Source organism: Lolium rigidum, chromosome 5 (genome assembly GCF_022539505.1).
Source record: "Lolium rigidum isolate FL_2022 chromosome 5, APGP_CSIRO_Lrig_0.1, whole genome shotgun sequence".
Classification (NCBI taxonomy): domain Eukaryota; kingdom Viridiplantae; phylum Streptophyta; class Magnoliopsida; order Poales; family Poaceae; genus Lolium; species Lolium rigidum.
In genome coordinates, this window is record NC_061512.1 from 207,955,676 (window position 1) to 207,972,251 (window position 16,576).

At 45.3% G+C, this 16,576-nt stretch overlaps 1 protein-coding gene across 1 annotated transcript; it reads right to left on the reverse strand.

Moving 5' to 3' along the window:
• Positions 1 to 11,863: 11,863 nt before the first annotated feature.
• On the reverse strand, positions 11,864 to 13,970 carry LOC124656998. Its single transcript, XM_047195635.1, has 3 exons — positions 12,829 to 13,970; positions 12,428 to 12,656; positions 11,864 to 12,311 (listed from the first exon to the last, which is right to left on the reverse strand). The coding sequence occupies exons 1-3, from the start codon at positions 13,968 to 13,970 to the stop codon at positions 12,147 to 12,149; spliced, it is 1,536 nt and encodes a 511-aa protein (XP_047051591.1). The 3' UTR covers positions 11,864 to 12,146.
• Between the last annotated feature and the right edge of the window lie 2,606 nt (positions 13,971 to 16,576).

A 16,576-nucleotide genomic window follows, 5' to 3' on the forward strand; every position in this document is an offset into this window, starting at 1 on the left:
GAAATGAAATCCATGAAGTTCTAGTCAACCTACGAAGACTAGGAGACATAGTTTTTCAAAATAAAATGAACCTCTGAAGAAATGTTTACAAAAATTGTATCAGCCTATGACTTCCTAGTCTAGGGCTACATCAAACACTTTAAGTTAAACTTGTTGAGTATGTTTTACTCATCCCACGTCTTAAATCCTTTCTGGACTTGGAGAACACTAAGGAGGAGACCACAAGAGAACCATCAGGAGGAGGGGGTCTACTATGAAGAACCAAATCTATCCGGGGGCATAAAGGTAGACTATGGCATAGCTTACGGAGAAGGCAACGTTGAAGACGAAGCTGAGCAATAAACTATAATAGGAGAGTTAACCAAGCAACATCGAACAATATAGGGTAGGTTGTTTTAGCTATCTGTGGTACTTACTATCATTAGTAGAAAACATGTCTTTTGCTTGAAGCTGCCAGGAGCATTAGTCCCGGCCGCGCTACGAACCCGGACTAATGTGAGCATTAGTTCGGGTTCGAACGACTAGGACATCGCACGGTTTTAGTCCTGGTTCAAACGGAACCTTTAGTCCCGGTTGGAGACACCAACTGGGACTAAAGGGGTTACGTAGGACCCACCGGTGCGAGCCTCTTTAGTCCCGGTTGGAGACACCAACCCGGACTAAAGGTTTTCTGGGTTTTTTTGGCACCAACCCCCCACCCCCCGCGCCACCGGATCGCCTTTTTTAGCTTTGTAAAATACAAAAAAATGGTAGAAAATTCAAAATTAAGATGTAGGTAGGTTAGGTGATCTAGTTATTCCGAAAAATAATAAACATGAATTTTGACTTATTTTGGAAAAAAAAACTATATTTTTTTGGTAAAATGGCATTATCTTTTGCATACGAACTCGAAAAATAGTTTAATATATAAATATGTATCTACCCAAAAAGTTACATCCGACTTTGCCCGGTTAGCCAATTTTTAGATTCTCAAACTGTCAAAGGGTAATATGAAAAATTTCAGATTTTAGGTTTTGCGAAAAAAATAAAAAATTGAATTTTATTGCTATTTATTTATTCAAGATTATTTTTACATCATTACTTTTTATTAGAAGAATTATTTGGAATTGAAACAATAAAAAAGTGTGACGTCGTGACCAACAGGTTAATACAATTGATATGATAGTAATATCAATAACGTGCCAAAAGCACTTGGAAGCGGGACGAAAGGAACTCAGAAGTTAAGCGTACTAATGCTGGAGCAATTTGAGAATGGGTGACCGACCAGAAAGTTTGACCACGAGTAAGTAATTTGAATAGAGATTAAGTGTAGTTAGAGACTAAAGTGGTCAAATAACTGAAATACTAGAAATTCTAAAAAAAATAGAAAAAAGAGGGAGTGGAAAAAAATAAAATATAAATTGAATAGAAAAAATAGAAGTCATGGCCTTTTGTCCTGGTTGGTGTTACAAAACGGGACTAAAGATTCTCTGTCCCGACGCGCGTCCTCGGCCCACGTGGAGCGCCTTTAGTCCGGATTCGTAACGCAACCGGGACTAAAGAGTAGGGCTTTATTCCTGATTTCGCAATCCCAGTTGCAAAACCGGAACTAAATGCCCTTACCAACTGAGACTAAAGGTCCATTTTCTACTAGTGTATATTCGTACCGTTAGTACTTAAGTTTCTTATGTTGAAATTCGAGCCTTATGTGAATATTTTGGCTTGTAATATTGAGTGTGTAATATTAAATTTGCAATGCTCCAATTACTCCAAAGAATGTAATATTTATAAAATAGTACTTTTATAAGTGTTATATCAACGATTTTTGCACTACACCATGCAGTGATCTCCTAGATCATTGCACCATCTAATATAAATACTGAAGGGCATGCACGTTATGCGGTGTGCTATTTCTCCCCGAAGCTCTTTCTCACGATTACAATCAGGCAATGAAAGCAACGCTTTTGAAAGAGGGAAAAAAGTACTTCCCTGACTCAACCTTTCTAGAGATACTGGTTAAAACTCCTTTTGAGCTAATAAGTTACTCTACAGTTTTTATGAAATATTGGGCATGTTTCACAATGAGAAGGATGCGGATGATATTTGGGCGGGTGCTGACGGTTTATTGAGGCTTGCTGGTTCTTCTGGTACTGGTAGTGCTGCACAGAATGCTACTGGGCATCAGCAACATCCTCTCCAGATAAGGGATGCAAGAGATGTTGAAGCTGACACTGGTGACCTGGAAGTGGAAGATGGGGGGATGCAAATGTCTGATGTTGTTTGGTGTTTTCCCTGCATGTATGTGGCTGTAATGATACGTTAAGCTTTTGCTGTGGGCTTCGGCCGTTAAAAGACTCATAAGTTGTATCGCTAGCAGTAGGCGGCGGTGCGGTAGCTTAGTTTTCTTTTGCTGTTTCGAACGAACTAGCTCCCTGTGGCTTGATACTCATGTTTTTCGTTATCCATGGGTAATGAAAATCGATCTGTGTGGATCGCTTGGAAAAAAACCTTTCTAGAGATGATGATCTAATATATCTGCGGCCGTTTTAACCACTTTGACCCTTAGCCCTAGCCTTATATTTGGTTATGTTTTTCGAAATGAGGCATTGCCCAGCCTCTGCATCAATTTGATACACACGGCTTTTCATTTATTTAAAAGGTTCAAAATTATTCAGAAGTTTACATCACGGATCAGAGAGGGTTGAGACAAGTATCAACCATCGAAAAATAAATGAAAACACGTAATTATCCATTTTGTATCCTACTAGTGTGTCGCCACCCAGTAGTCTGGAAAAAGAAGTCGTGAGTAACCGTGAGCAGACGGTTACACCCAATATCCATAGTCTCCCGCTGATCCTCCAAAATAAGGAAAGCCCATTGTTGAATCCAGTACGCCACACGCTGTATAACTTGCAAAAAATTAGTTTCCTTTTGTTTGTTAAAAATTATGTCATTCCGGGTTGTCCAAATAGACCAACATACAGCAGATATGCCAATCCGTATTCTATTTTCATCCAATTTATTAACCCCATTAAGGCAATTACCAAACATATTAGTAATATTTGCAGGTGGACATATACCAAAAGTAAAATAGATCATTCTTCAAACAATTTTAGCAAATGGACATGATAAGAATAAGTGATTTATGATTTCTGGCTCATTACAAAAACAACATTTATTGCATCCATGCCAATTACATTTAACCAAATTGTCTTTTGTGAGCAACACTTTATTATTAAGAAACCACACAAAAAATTGATCTTGAGAGGAATTTTTAATTTCCACAAATACTTGCGTAAAAATGTAGTATGACCATTCATTAAGTCAAGATACATTGATTTGACTGAAAATGTTCCGGAATCAGTAAGTTTCCATACAAATTTATCCGGATTGTTTGTCAACTGTACCATCATTAGCCGCTGATAAAGATTAATCCATTGATCCTATTTGTTTTCGTTAAAAGCTCTCCTAAAAGCAATATTAAGTGGATTTTGTGCCAACACAGTAGCCACTAAAACATTCTTTCTCTGTGCTATATTATACAACGCCGGATATTAGTGTGCTAAAGAAGTGTCACCTAGCCAAATGTCCTCCCAAAAACGGATATCAGATTCATTGCCCACTTTGAAAAACCTCCTGCTAAAAAATCATTTTTCACACGTATAAGACCCTTCCAAAATGAAGAATCAGTAGGTTTACCCTCAACATGTGCTAACGTTTGGTTTTTCAAATATTTATTAAAAAGAAGTTGCTGCCATATTCCCTCATTAGGATCTTGAACAACCATTTACTTAGGAAATATTTGTTTTTAGTTCAAGAACTTCAATGCCTAACCCTCCTTGTTCTTTAGATCTACAAACCATATTCCATTTTGTAAGCCTATACTTCTTCGTTTCATCTGTTTGCCAAAAAAAACTTGATCGATAGAAATCCAAACGTTTTCTGGCCCCTACAGGAATCTCAAGGAATGACAACATGAACATTGGTAAACTCTTCAAAACTGAATTGACTAAGATTAACCGATCTCCGTAGAATAGTAATTTACTTCGCCACGTCCCTAGTTTTGCGCCAAAACGACTCTCTATAGGATTCCATTCGGAATTTCTAAGTTTCAAATAATGCACAGGAATACCGAGATATCTTATTTGTAAGGACCCAGCCTCACACCCAAAGATTTGTCTGTAATCCTGTTCCTTTTCTTTAGCCTTCCCAAAACAGAATATCTCACTTTTATGAAAGTTAATTTTCAAGCCAGACAATTGCTCAAACATAGAAAGGATTAATTTCATATTTATGGTCTTTTCAACATCATGATCAAAAATAATATTGTGTCGTCCGCATATTGGAGTATTGATACTCCCCCATCAACCAAATGAGGAATGAGACTCCCTACACGACCCTCTTCTTTCGCATATTTGGTTATGTACTGATATTTTCTTCTAGGAAAGAAGTGTGGATTGTTAGTGTGGATTGTTTAGAAGATATAATTGGTGGTTGGGTTTTATTTTTGCGTTTCTTATTATTTCTTCTTTCCCGAGGTAGAAGGTATATATTTATAAAAAGCAAAAAGCAAAAAGGATAAGTTGCTCGAGAACCAAATAACTGTGACAAACCGCATCCGACTACTGTCAACACTTGGGTTTCCTTATATCATTATCAGATTATTATACTCCCTCCGTCCCATAGAACATATCGAAAATTTATCTAAATTTAAACAAACTTTTAACTTGTTCCATGGGGTGGAGGGAGTACATAACACATCCAGGCACAAAACTGTCGTCAACCCCTGGGCCCTGGGGGCTGGGGACATGGGAAACTCGTAGCCGTGAACCGCTCTACGCACGACGTTGCATCACCCATCCTGTACGAGCCACACGTTCCTGTGAAAAAACCTGGGCCGTGGCACCACTTGTGTGACATCCACGGTGCATACATCGCAGCTCTCTGCACCTTGCTGCTACTATCTTACCCAGCACCACACACTTGACCAAAGGAATCAGGAGACGATAAGAACGTACACGGGCGTGCCATAAATCACACGAACGAACACAAGACATGGCACAGCAAACGTGCCCATATTCTCCCGACGATGCCGATCATGTTCCAGGTTCACACCCCACGCCGCCATGGATGCCCCATGTTTGCTTCTTCGATTGTTCTCTCTCGCGACAGACAGACAGCGACTGATGCATGGAACCAAATTACATTATCTTTCTCCTTTGTGCCGTCAGCATGTCGCCGCACACAAACGCAGGGGATAAACAATGGCCCATTGGCCCAGCCCTCGTCAACGGCGCTGGCGCCGTCTGATTAAACCCTCATACATCATGACTGATCCAAGCTAGTGGACAAGATCGCAATCGTAGAATGAACCGGCTGTCGTGGCTGGTTCGTGTGGTTGCATATGGCTGTGTCATGCGGATCCATGTCTGGTTGAATTGAAACTTGAAACTATGATATGATGGTTGATCGGTGCGTCTGCGTGCTGCGTGCGTTGGTTTGCCGCTGCCGACCTCGACTACCAATCATCGACGAGAAGAGGCGCAGGTGAGAGTATTGTACGGGGGTAGTTTCCAATATCTTGTTTTTCTCCCATGACAGGTGCGTGAGGTTCCCAAGAGAGGTCTCCGCATCGAGATGCAATACGATGACCGGCCATCCTGAGGGGCATGATGGGTTTGAATCTGTACGCCAAGAAAGGAGTACTCCTCATGTACTGTACCGATGTTTACAGTTGAAGGGTACTGGCGGTACTTTGCTGTAAATTCTTTTGAAAGTTCGTCTGAGATGCAATTGGTATGACCCGCCATCTTGGTCGTATGATTAGCCTTGAATCTGTACGCCAAAGAGTAGCTTACCATTGTTTATGGTTGTGGAGTACTTTCCTTGTAACTTTCTGAAAGTTTTATCCTATGCTGTTGGCCCATGGTGCACAGACTAACCTGATGGTACTGCCACTTCACTCTCAGTGGCCTCTTTGATTTTAAGGAATTTTATAGGGATTATGGAGAATTCAAGCTCTTAGAAACTTTTTCGGTGGTGATTGTTTGATTTTTAGGATTAAATCTCGTTGGATTTTTTACTACGGAAACATATGCACTGCAATTTATAGGAAATTTTACATTTACTTGACCCTCTTTTATTTTGTGTGTGATTGAAACAAATAAAGTTTGTCATATATGAAAATCGTAGGATTAGAACGGGCATGGCATTGCAATCATGTATTCTAGAATCCTGCAAATCAAAGAGGCTCTATGAATAGAGATATTCTTTTGCATGTCACTGCCAATATTCACCTTAAGAAAAACCACACAAGGCCCCGTAAATATACAAAAGGATAAAAGCAAGGAGCGTCTCCCATCATAATAGCAAAAAAAATCACCCCAACGGAGCTGGACGAGCCTACCACATGCCCTGAAAACCCTAACCTTGCCACACCACCCGAGCGGGAGGAATATATGGTTCGCGACTTCCTACTGGCGCTGCGAAGGACATCATCTTGGAAAGGCTGATGAACCACAAATCCAAACCCTATGTACACAACTAACTTGAGATACATGTTGGGGTTCGAAAGAGACTGTACTTTTTTAGGTCTCGGTATTCTTGGCAAAATGATGGGCATAAGAGAAAACATAGATTGATGAAATGGGACATTGTTTGTAGGTCAAAGGATCAGGGCCTGAGCGTGGAGGTGTTCGATTTAAAAAATAAAAGTTTGCTTAGTGAGTGGCTTTTCAACTCATAAATGAGCAAGGTGTTTGGCAATAATTGTTTCAAAATAAGTACTTAAAAGATAAAACTTTATCTCAGGTGTAAGGGAGACCTACGGACTATTCGTTCTTGAAAGGGTTGATGGGGGTAAAAGATGCGTTTTTCGAGAGAGGATCGATGGAAGTAGGAAATGGTCGAAATACTAGGTTCTGGGAGGATACGTGGCTTGGGGATAGGCCTCTTTGTGATCAATATCCTTCTTTATATCACTTTGTGAATCATATTAATGTTATTGTTGCTCAAGTTATGCATGCGAACCCCCATAAACATAGGTTTTAGGAGGGCTCTTTCCAATAATACATGGGATAGATGGGTTCGCCTAGTCGTGCGCCTTATGGGATTTCATCTTTCTGAAAATGATGATGTCTTTCACCGAATCTCACTTCGTCAGGGCAATTTTTAGTTAAATATATGTATCGGATCTACTTAATAGTCATACCGGCTATTTAAAAAAAAAAATTAAAAGATCAAGGTTCCACTTAAAATCATAATTTGTATGTGGTTCCTCCACAAATAGGTCATCCTCGAAAAGGATAATATTTAAAAACTAAATTGGTAGGGGTTCTCTAAATTTTTTTTATCAAGATGAGACAATACAACATCTTTTCTTCACATCCCCGTTTGCCCAAATTCTTTGGAGAATTGTTTTTATGATATTCAATATTCCACCGTCAGAAAATGTAACAAACCTCTGTGGTAATTGGTTAAATGATGTAGCAAAGAAAGATAAAGGGCACATTAGAGTAGGTGTGTGCGCTTTATTATGGGCTATCTGGAAGGACCGAAATGATTTTATCTTTAACAAACAAAAAGTTTCCCATCTTTTCTGCAGGTTGTTCCTTTGGTTACCTATTGTTTGGTTACCTATTGGATCCAAATGTGGTCCTATCTCCAGCTGAAGGATGTGCGCGAGGACATGGATATTGGGTGCAACCGTTTGGCGATGGTAGCACATAATTTATACAGCCGGTGCAGCTAGCGTACTGAGAGGCGCCTTACGTGAAAATCCTGTGGCGTCTAGTCTCTTTTGTTATTTTCTTCTGGCTCATACATTTTGAGACTTTGAATGATTCGTGATTTGTAATACTTTGTAATTCGTACTTTTAATAAAATAATAAAAAGCCGTATGCATCGATTAATGCACATGGGGCCATCCACTTATCGAAAAAAAATACACAACTAACATGATGGGTTGGGGTTCCATGTACTTCTCGGCGGAGGGAAGGGAAACCCCCTAGTTTGTCAGTGGGCATACGGGGTACACGATCACGTCTCGCACACCTCTCCCACAGGGGAAAGGGGAGAACTTCAGACACCGCTTGTGTAGATATCGTTCATAATTCAGATGCCACAAAATATGTCTAGTAACAGGACATACGTTCCAACAACAACATTATCACTCATGTGGTTTTACTTGGGAAGCATGCGCGAATGGGCCTATAACTTTTTTTCAAAATAGAGGCAAAATATTCACCCCATTCATTAATTAAGGACAAGTTTGTGAGAACAAAACAGACAAAGAAATAAAAGGGATCAGTCTTCCAAAATTACACTCAAATGTTTTGCGTCCGCGGTGATCCAAAGTCTGGCCTCGCTCTTAATGATCTTTAGAAGCATAGTGGTCGGGATGGACTTGTTATGGAAGACCGTCACATTTCTCTCTTTTCACACCATCCAACTAACGAGAACGTTAAACCACCAACAGAAATTATAGAAGTTTTGGAAAAGTATAGGCTTTCTTTGGATGTGTACTTTTTGGAAGTTCATGGGATTTTTTGTATAGGGTTATCTGGATTATTTCTATGGATTGACTCTGAATCAAAAGAATGATGTTACTCAGCATCTTATGGCCTAAATCTCAATTACATATGAAATTGGACATCCGCTCCAAATTAATATCAATAGGCAGTGATCCAAAATTTAGGACATTTTTGTGGGATTCTATAGTGCTACTCAAATTCCTGTGTTTTTAAGCATATGCCTCATTTACGTAGGAATTTAGACATCCGCTATCTTTGTAAGACTCAACCAGGTTGGATCGACGGAGTTCTCCTGCTCTCTTTTTTTCTGGGGTTATCAAAATGAATATCTCTGCAGCTTTCCTATGTTCTATGTTCTATGATCATCTTCTTTGCAGCTGTAAATCTGTCCCTTTTTGTGTGTTTTTCATAATCTTACGTTTATCAATCTTCTTATCCAAAGAGGTCAGTATCCTATACTACTGTCCTGTTGTATTGCAGACAGGTTAAACCTGATAATACAGTTAGTTCACTGTCTGACATCTGAAGTATAGTTATTCAAATGCTATATATGACTTGTCCAATTATAAATTGTCAGCGGGTGCTGCAACTGTATAATCTGTATTCATGTGGGTTGACTTTGGGAAGCATGCATGAAAGGCCTATGACTTCATCAAACTCTCATGGCCGTCAAACCACCAACATAATCGCTCAAATTCAGTCCCCTCTGTCCATGTCAACAGTCAAAAGGTCACCCCAAGGAATTTGGACGTGAAATGGCTCGGCCAGACGCCTGGTAGATTTTTCTATGTTTTGCCTATGTTTTTCGATTATCCTGTGTTTTTCTTCTGTTTAAATTTTAAACTTTGTCAACTATGTACCTCTATCAATGAAAAAAAAATGTGTCGGCCTGCTGAGATACCCAGACGCAAACTGTCAATGGTGTCTTGAAGGTCAATTTCATGATCCGACACAAAACCGGGCACGCTTTTGGTGACAGAGATGCGTCGGGCATGGAGATAACCTTTTTTTTAAATCAATACCACATATATTCATAATAACAAATAGTACATGGTACACGAGCTGTCTCCAACGACTACAAAATACATATAGTGTGACAATTTTGTTCTGACCATACATCCATCGATCGATCACCTGCTCCATCTGAGACGTGAGTGCGATGCGCAAGCGAAAACCTGCACGACGTCCCCTTTTGCTTGGCCTCCTTTCTTGTTCGTGGGAGAAAGAGAGAACACAAGATTTGGCAAAAAGAAAGCGTGCGTTCTTCAGTACTATTGCAATTTTCTGTGAAGTGGTTGAACGCTGGGCGACAGGCGCAAGCTACCAAGCCTGGCGATCCTTTCCACGGCCGGCCACCGTAGTGCCACCACTGTTTACTATTTGTCGGAGCGGCGTCTTCTTCCTCCCCTCCCTTTTTCTAATGGCCAGCGTTGTTTGCATAGTAGCTCATGACTGATGGATGCGTCATGGATACTAAGATATGTTTGTGATAAACTCTGATGGGTACCTGACCGGCTGATGGCTACTGAAAGCAATGTTTACTAGGAGCGACGAGTTCTTTGAATGAAACTGTGGACGGAGAGAGATGTTTATTGGCTGGTATATAAAGAAAGAAAAGGGAAAAGAAATGGTCCATGCCCATTTTGCTGTATGATCAATATCGCTTCTCACGGAAGCGAACATCATGGAATCAACAGGGTGAGCATGAGTTGACTTCTTACTCAGCACATGAAGGCCCCATTTGGATGCATGTGTCTCACAGAGATAACACTTCAATTCCTTGCAAGAAGATGGATAATACTCCCTCCATCCATAATAACTGTCGGGGTTTTAGTTGAATTTAACTAAATGTCTGACCATTATTATGGATCGGAGGGAGTACTTTTTTCTTATAGTAAAAACTTCAGCTTCAATTCTCTGAGAAATTATGAGCTACAAAACAGGTGAACTGCTCGCAGAAAAAAAGAAATACTAATAACCAAATGGCACAACAATCATGTCATGGCCAGATGCTCCTCCTATCTTAGGAGTGTCACTATGATTGAAGCCCTGAGTTTATAATAATTATTATGATACGCTAGGCTAAAACCGGGTTCGTAATTAGCTTTTGTGCGAGACCAGAAATCATGTCTAGACCCTGTTGCATCTGTAGAAAAAGAGAAAAAGACGATAGCATGAAAAGCACAAGTTGGCTCCTGCTTTTCATTCAAACAGGAGAAGCTGCCAGGGTCAGGAAACCGGCGGCCGCTTCTTCTTCCTGGTTCCCGCCCATGTTTTTGCAAGGAGAAGAACAGGAGCTCCTACCATGCATGCTCACTGCATCAGTCAGCGGAAGGGAGCCAGTGAGAGCTCAGAAGAAACAGTGGAAGAAGGCAGGCCGCCTGGAGATGAGCAATCCCCAGCATTGGGTTCCTCCAGCGCATTGGAGGTTTAAGATAATTCAGAAAACACCTACCTAAGCAGGGTTTTGTCTAGTCTAGAGCAGTGTAGGGGCAATTTAAGAATCACAGGCTCCGAGGTCGACTCTGTTTGGTCTGTACTTGAGGCCACCATTTAGACTGTGAAATGTTTCTAGGGTATAGTACAGCAGCAGAATAAGGACTATGTTTATGCGCCCAATGTTTCCGCGATCGGCATCTCGCAGGTCAAACAATTTCAGCAGCATCATGTTCTTAGCATGGAGCGAGCCGAAGCTCGACATGAAGATAAGACGGCCGCAAAACATTCAGAATTATTGGGAATTTCCTGACACAGCAGAATTATCATTCTATCCAGAATAATGCAATTGAATCATTGGTTGGGAGTATGATTGTCCTCACGCAGGGGAATATATATACTCCATATAGCAACAGCAGCTCCCAGCATACAGCAATGCATGGTGACAGCTTACCCTTTTCCATAATTCTTCCCCTGCATTCATGCTTCTGGTGGGAAAATCTGGAGCAGCAGGTGGACCCGGTGCTATGAATTGCTTCTAGTTTTGAATCAGCACGGTGGGCTCTCATGCAGGGAATGGATAGACAGCAAAGGGTCCTTGAAATGCAAATACTATCATGGGGGCCAACATAACAGCTACTACATACAAGTTGCAGGACAAGCGAGAAATTCACAATCCCTCCATGTGCACCTCCATGGTACCATTGCAAATGGGGAATCACTGCACATGGGAGCAGTCAAGATTTAGACCGGAGCAATGAAATGCAGTAGGTGCAAGCAGAATTGCATGAATGTGCAAAGTGCAGGATGCATATGGGGAACTTGGGATATGCAGCAAGTGGTAAAGAAGGCCACTGAGAAAAGCTCACTCTTCCATTGATGATACACTTGGGATCTATGTACAATTTACAGCTTACAGGAAGAAGAGTGGGGAAAGGGACCACCGCCGATCGCGATCGCGATATCGCGGAATGTGAGCTGTTTTTTGAAACGCAAAACAGTCACAGCTTCCGCTCCTCGGAGTCTCTCCCGTTTGTTGCTGATCTGATCTCTCTCTGACTCGGAGCGAGCGGTTGTGCCGCCCCGGTCGGTTGTCTTCGTTCTGAAACTCACTCGCCGATTAGTTATTGGCTACCCTAATGTACAGTTAGAAGAAACGGGTGGCATGGTTTCTTGAACACAACACAGAAGCAAGGTTCATCAGACGTAGGTGTCGCAGAACTTGCCGTCCATCCTGTTCTGGACCGCCTTGATCGCCGCCACCCGTGCCGCCGTGGCCGCACGGTTCGCGGCCATGACCACCTTGTGCACCTGCTCGTCCACTCTCGGCAGGTGAAATGCGTTCTCGGAGGCCCGCTGCGCAGCCTGGTAATTGCACAACAGAACATTCAGAATTCCATTCCACAAGGGGAATTGCATTGCAGAGGTAAGGCTCACAAGTAGGGAGCAATGTGTGGGTCGAAGCAAATCGATGTATGTACCTGCACGGCGCGCTCGACAGAAGGATCGGTGGGAGGCATGGGGCTCTTTAGGGTCCCGAAATCCCAGTCCCCCGACCGCTTGTCGCCGTTGCGGAAGGTGTACATCCCGAGCCCCTGCTTCTTGCCCTCGTGCCATGAGCCGGCGTAGCAGTGGCCGTTGGCGAAGCTGTAGACGCCGAAGCCGTGGATCTTGTCCCCGAAGTACTCCCCGGAGTAGCGGTCGCCGTTTCTGAAAAACGAATTGCAGCAGCAGGTTAGAAACGAGGAAGAGTTTCACACCGATGTCGCCTGAATCGCAACACGAGTAATACTAATATGGAATGGAACAGTCAACAGCTTGATGCTGTAAAAACAAATCAATGTAGTAGTAGAAAAACTCGGCAGTAGATATAGGTGCAGACCTGAAATGGTAGGTGCCGAGTCCGTGCTTGACCCCGCACTTGAACTCGCCGACGTAGGAGCTGCCGTCGGAGCATGTCTGCGCCCCGATGCCGTGGCTCTGCCCTCCGGCCCACTCGCCCGCGTAGCAGTCCCCGCTGTAGAAGCGGTAGACCCCGTGGCCGTGGCGCAGGCCCTGGCGGTACTGCCCCCGGTAGCGGCTGCCGCGCGCCCAGGACTCGATCCCGTAGCCGTCGTACTTGCCGTCGACCCAGTCGCCCTCGTACTTGCCCTTGCCGAAGAAGTTGTAGACCCCCGCGCCGTTGCAGCGGCCCTTGTGGAACTCCCCCTCGTAGCAGTCCCCGTTGCTGTAGAACTCGACGCCCTCGCGGATGACGTGGGCGGGGCCGCCGCGGGCGTGGTGGGGGTTGGTGGCGGAGGGGGAGTCGTCGTCGTCGCCGATGAACCAGTGCACGGAGCCGGAGGGGGAGGTCCCGCGGCGGATGCGGCGGAGGCGCGCGGCGGCGGCGGCCGCGGCGAGCGCGGCGCCGGCGGCGAAGAGGAGGAGGTGGCGGTGGTCGCGGAGGAGGAGGGTTAGGAGGAGGAGGAGGAGGGCGATGGGAAGGGTCAGGAGGATGAGCGGGTGGGCCGCGGCGGCGGGGCGGAGGCCGTGCTGGTGGTTGAGGGCCTTGGCTTGCGCCGCCACGGCTTGGGACTTTTTGTGGTCGGGCTCGGGGTCGTCCTCGAGCAGGACGGCGTGGAAGGAGGAGCAGTTGCGGACGGTGGGGGAGCGGAGGAGCGAGGACGGGGTGCGGGTCAGCTTGCTGGCGGCCCCGGCCGCGGCGCCGGGTCCGGGCCCGTGGGCGTCCATTCCCCGCCGCCTTGCGCCGCCGTCCCTCTCGTCAATTTCCGTCAGATCTTCTTCTTGTTCGTGTTCCCGCCGCCGGGGCGCGAGCGCAGATCGGGTCGAGGGTGGAGCAGGGAGAAGGGGAGGGGAGCAGAGGGAGTGGGTGGAGAGGAGAGAAGAGAGGAAGGGAGGCGGGCGGGCTGAGAGGTGTCTTATAACCACCGCGGGCGGGGGAGGTGACCAGCTCTGCTCCGGCGCGCGCCGACCTGGCGTGGGCCGGGCCGGTGGGGGACTGGTTCTTGGTAGCGTGGCTGCCATGTGGGGCCGCGGGCGGGGTCAGTGGGATGTTGACGGATCACGCGGGGTCGCAGCGACCCGTGTGTTTCGCGGTCGATTGGGCCGGCGCGCGCGGAGGGGTGGAACCGCACCCGACTAGGATCGATCGAAAGGGAGGGAAGAGGTGGGCCCCACCGGTTTCGGATCTGAATCTCCCTACTGGGAAAAGAAAGGAGTTGAGGGAGCGTGGTGAGTGCGTCCAAGCTTTGGCATGTGCAGCGCAGCGGAGCGGGAACGCTTTCGGTTGGCCGGAGCCTGCCGAGGACGGTGGTCGGGAACGCCGTACCGTGACAAGACGAACAGGATTGGCGCGCGCGCGGTAGGGCGTGCGGGCGGGGCGGGGGAGCCGCACGGGTAACGGAACGGCCGTGGCCGTGTGCGGCACGGCGTGCGCGTATTGGGAACAGGATTTCCTGTTACTGCCACCGCGTGCCCGGCGCATTGCCCTTTTCTCACCGGTGACCTTTTTTGGTTAACGCCAACGCTTAATCTTACACCTGGGCATTTTCTTGGGCCGGGCGGGCCGAACAAAGCCCGACGCAGCAAATCTAGGCCCGGCAGGCCCAAGCCCGGCCCATCAGAGTGAAATCCCATCAGGCCTTGGGCCATGGGCCGGGCTTCTAAACTAAATTGCATAAAATCAAGGCCGAGACTTGGCCCGGCCATCGGGCCAAAAAAATCAGGCCCATGCCATACATGGCCGGGTTGGGCTTGGCTCGGGATTTTCTGGCCATGCCGGGTTGGGCCGACCGGGCCGGGCTTCCCATGCCCAGGTATACCAACACTAGACAACAACCGGCTATAAAAAGACCACCCATTAGTTGTTTTTCGCACCTGGCAAGGTCTGAGTTCTCTCACGTCTTCTAACTTTTTTTCAATCGGGACACCTTTTCATGTTATTATGGAAGTGAAACGACGGGTCTTCTTTACAAAACCTTCGCACCACATGATTCTTAAAGCAGCTCAGAGCCCGCACAAGGGGACCGTCTGAACCGGTCATCTCTATTAAGCTGACTTGTGCGAGTGCACGGAGGGGAAACACGGCACCGAGCTAGTGTGAGTGATAGATGACAGGAGCTCGCCCGCGTCAACAGAAAACCGATAGCAGAAATTTGGCAGCCTCCCGTTAATCCCCCCCCCCCCCCGCCTATTTACAGCCCTCCACCCTACCACCAAATCTCACGCCACCATTTCAGCCTCCACTCAAGCTCTTACTCGAGGGAAGGATCTTCAAACAAGAAGGCAAGCGGTGCCATCTATTTCTGTCCATGGTGGTCTGCGGCGGCAAGTCTTCTTCCTCCACGTCTCCAAGATGTCGTCTTCGTTGTGCCATGGTCAAAGCACTGTGACTATCATCTAACCCTAGAGCTAGTAGCTTAGATCTACGAGCATGTGGTCCTCTCTCTAGAAGATTTGAAGATTATGTGATAGATTTTGCGACTCTTGCTTCGTGATGTAGCACGAGGATAAGATAGATGCATGGTTTCTCGTAGTTTGGGTTGAGCTGACTAGTTAATTGATGTGTAGTGCATGTATAAGCGTGATCGCTGGTACACGTGGATTGGTTCAAAATGTATAGTTCTCCTCCTTATACCAGCAATCCGCTTCGACATGACAGGAGACAGCAGATAGCACTTAACAAACCTCGTAGAGTCAGAGTGATGCACTCTTGTTTTTCAGAGTGCTTCTTGTTAGTATGTTACAAATTGTGGCATGTTGCTTATCGTGATGGTGTTAAGTTGCATACTTACCATTGTTCTTCTACACTCTTCTACTTTGATTTTAGTTGTAGGAAAAGGCTAGCTCCACTGATTTGTTTGTCGTGTCTCATTACTGCCGCTCCGATATGTGTCGGTGCATCATAAGTATTTCCCGATTTAGAAGACGAGCATCATGACATGGTCAGTTACTATGTCCACATTAGTCCTTAACACGGCTTGCCGGATCATCAAGTTGTTGGAGATGATGTTTTCAAGTTCTATGGCTGTCGAGTCACCCGGTAGATTTACAACCATTTGTCCCATTGGAGATGTAGGAGGATTCGGATCCTCAAGCTCAAAAGGTTTGGGGATGTATGTTTTGGGCCACAATCAAGGAGAGAAGAAGCAACCAAATATTTTTTCCCAACTCCGGATAGGCACCGCCAATTATCCGGCTTAGGTAAGGCCATTGTTCACCGCTAGACACGCTGGTGCGAAATGTGAGGTGGTGTGTCGCTCGGGGCAACGCAATCCTTGTACCTTGTCAAATGATGCTCTTCCTTGGTCCTTGTCAGCAAAGACTTGTACTTTGGCGAACTTTTCATTATCTCGTCATCGCCTGCAACTATGACGGCACCACCGCCTAGAGCACCACATGCATGGTGCCTCTGCCAGATAATATCTCTACGAGAGGGCCCAGATAATATCTCTACGAGAGGGCCCTGTTGGAGATATGCCCAAGAGGCAATAATAAATGGTTATTATATATCTTTGTGTTTATGATAATGTTTACATACCATGCTATAATTGTATTAACCGAAACATTGATACATGTGTGTTATGTGAACAAACAAGGAGTCCCTAGTAAGCCTCTTGTATAACTAGCTT

What these genes read in the sequence shown, in the direction of transcription:
- LOC124656998 (XM_047195635.1), bottom strand. Translation starts at nt 13,970, where the DNA reads ATGGCAGCCACGCTACCAAGAACCAGTCCCCCACCGGCCCGGCCCACG. An exon ending in CTCGGCACCTACCATTTCAG is followed by an intron (nt 12,657 to 12,828) that starts GTCTGCACCTAT and finishes TTCGTTTTTCAG; the next exon opens with AAACGGCGACCGCTACTCCG. An exon ending in CTGTCGAGCGCGCCGTGCAG is followed by an intron (nt 12,312 to 12,427) that starts GTACATACATCG and finishes TGCAATTACCAG; the next exon opens with GCTGCGCAGCGGGCCTCCGA.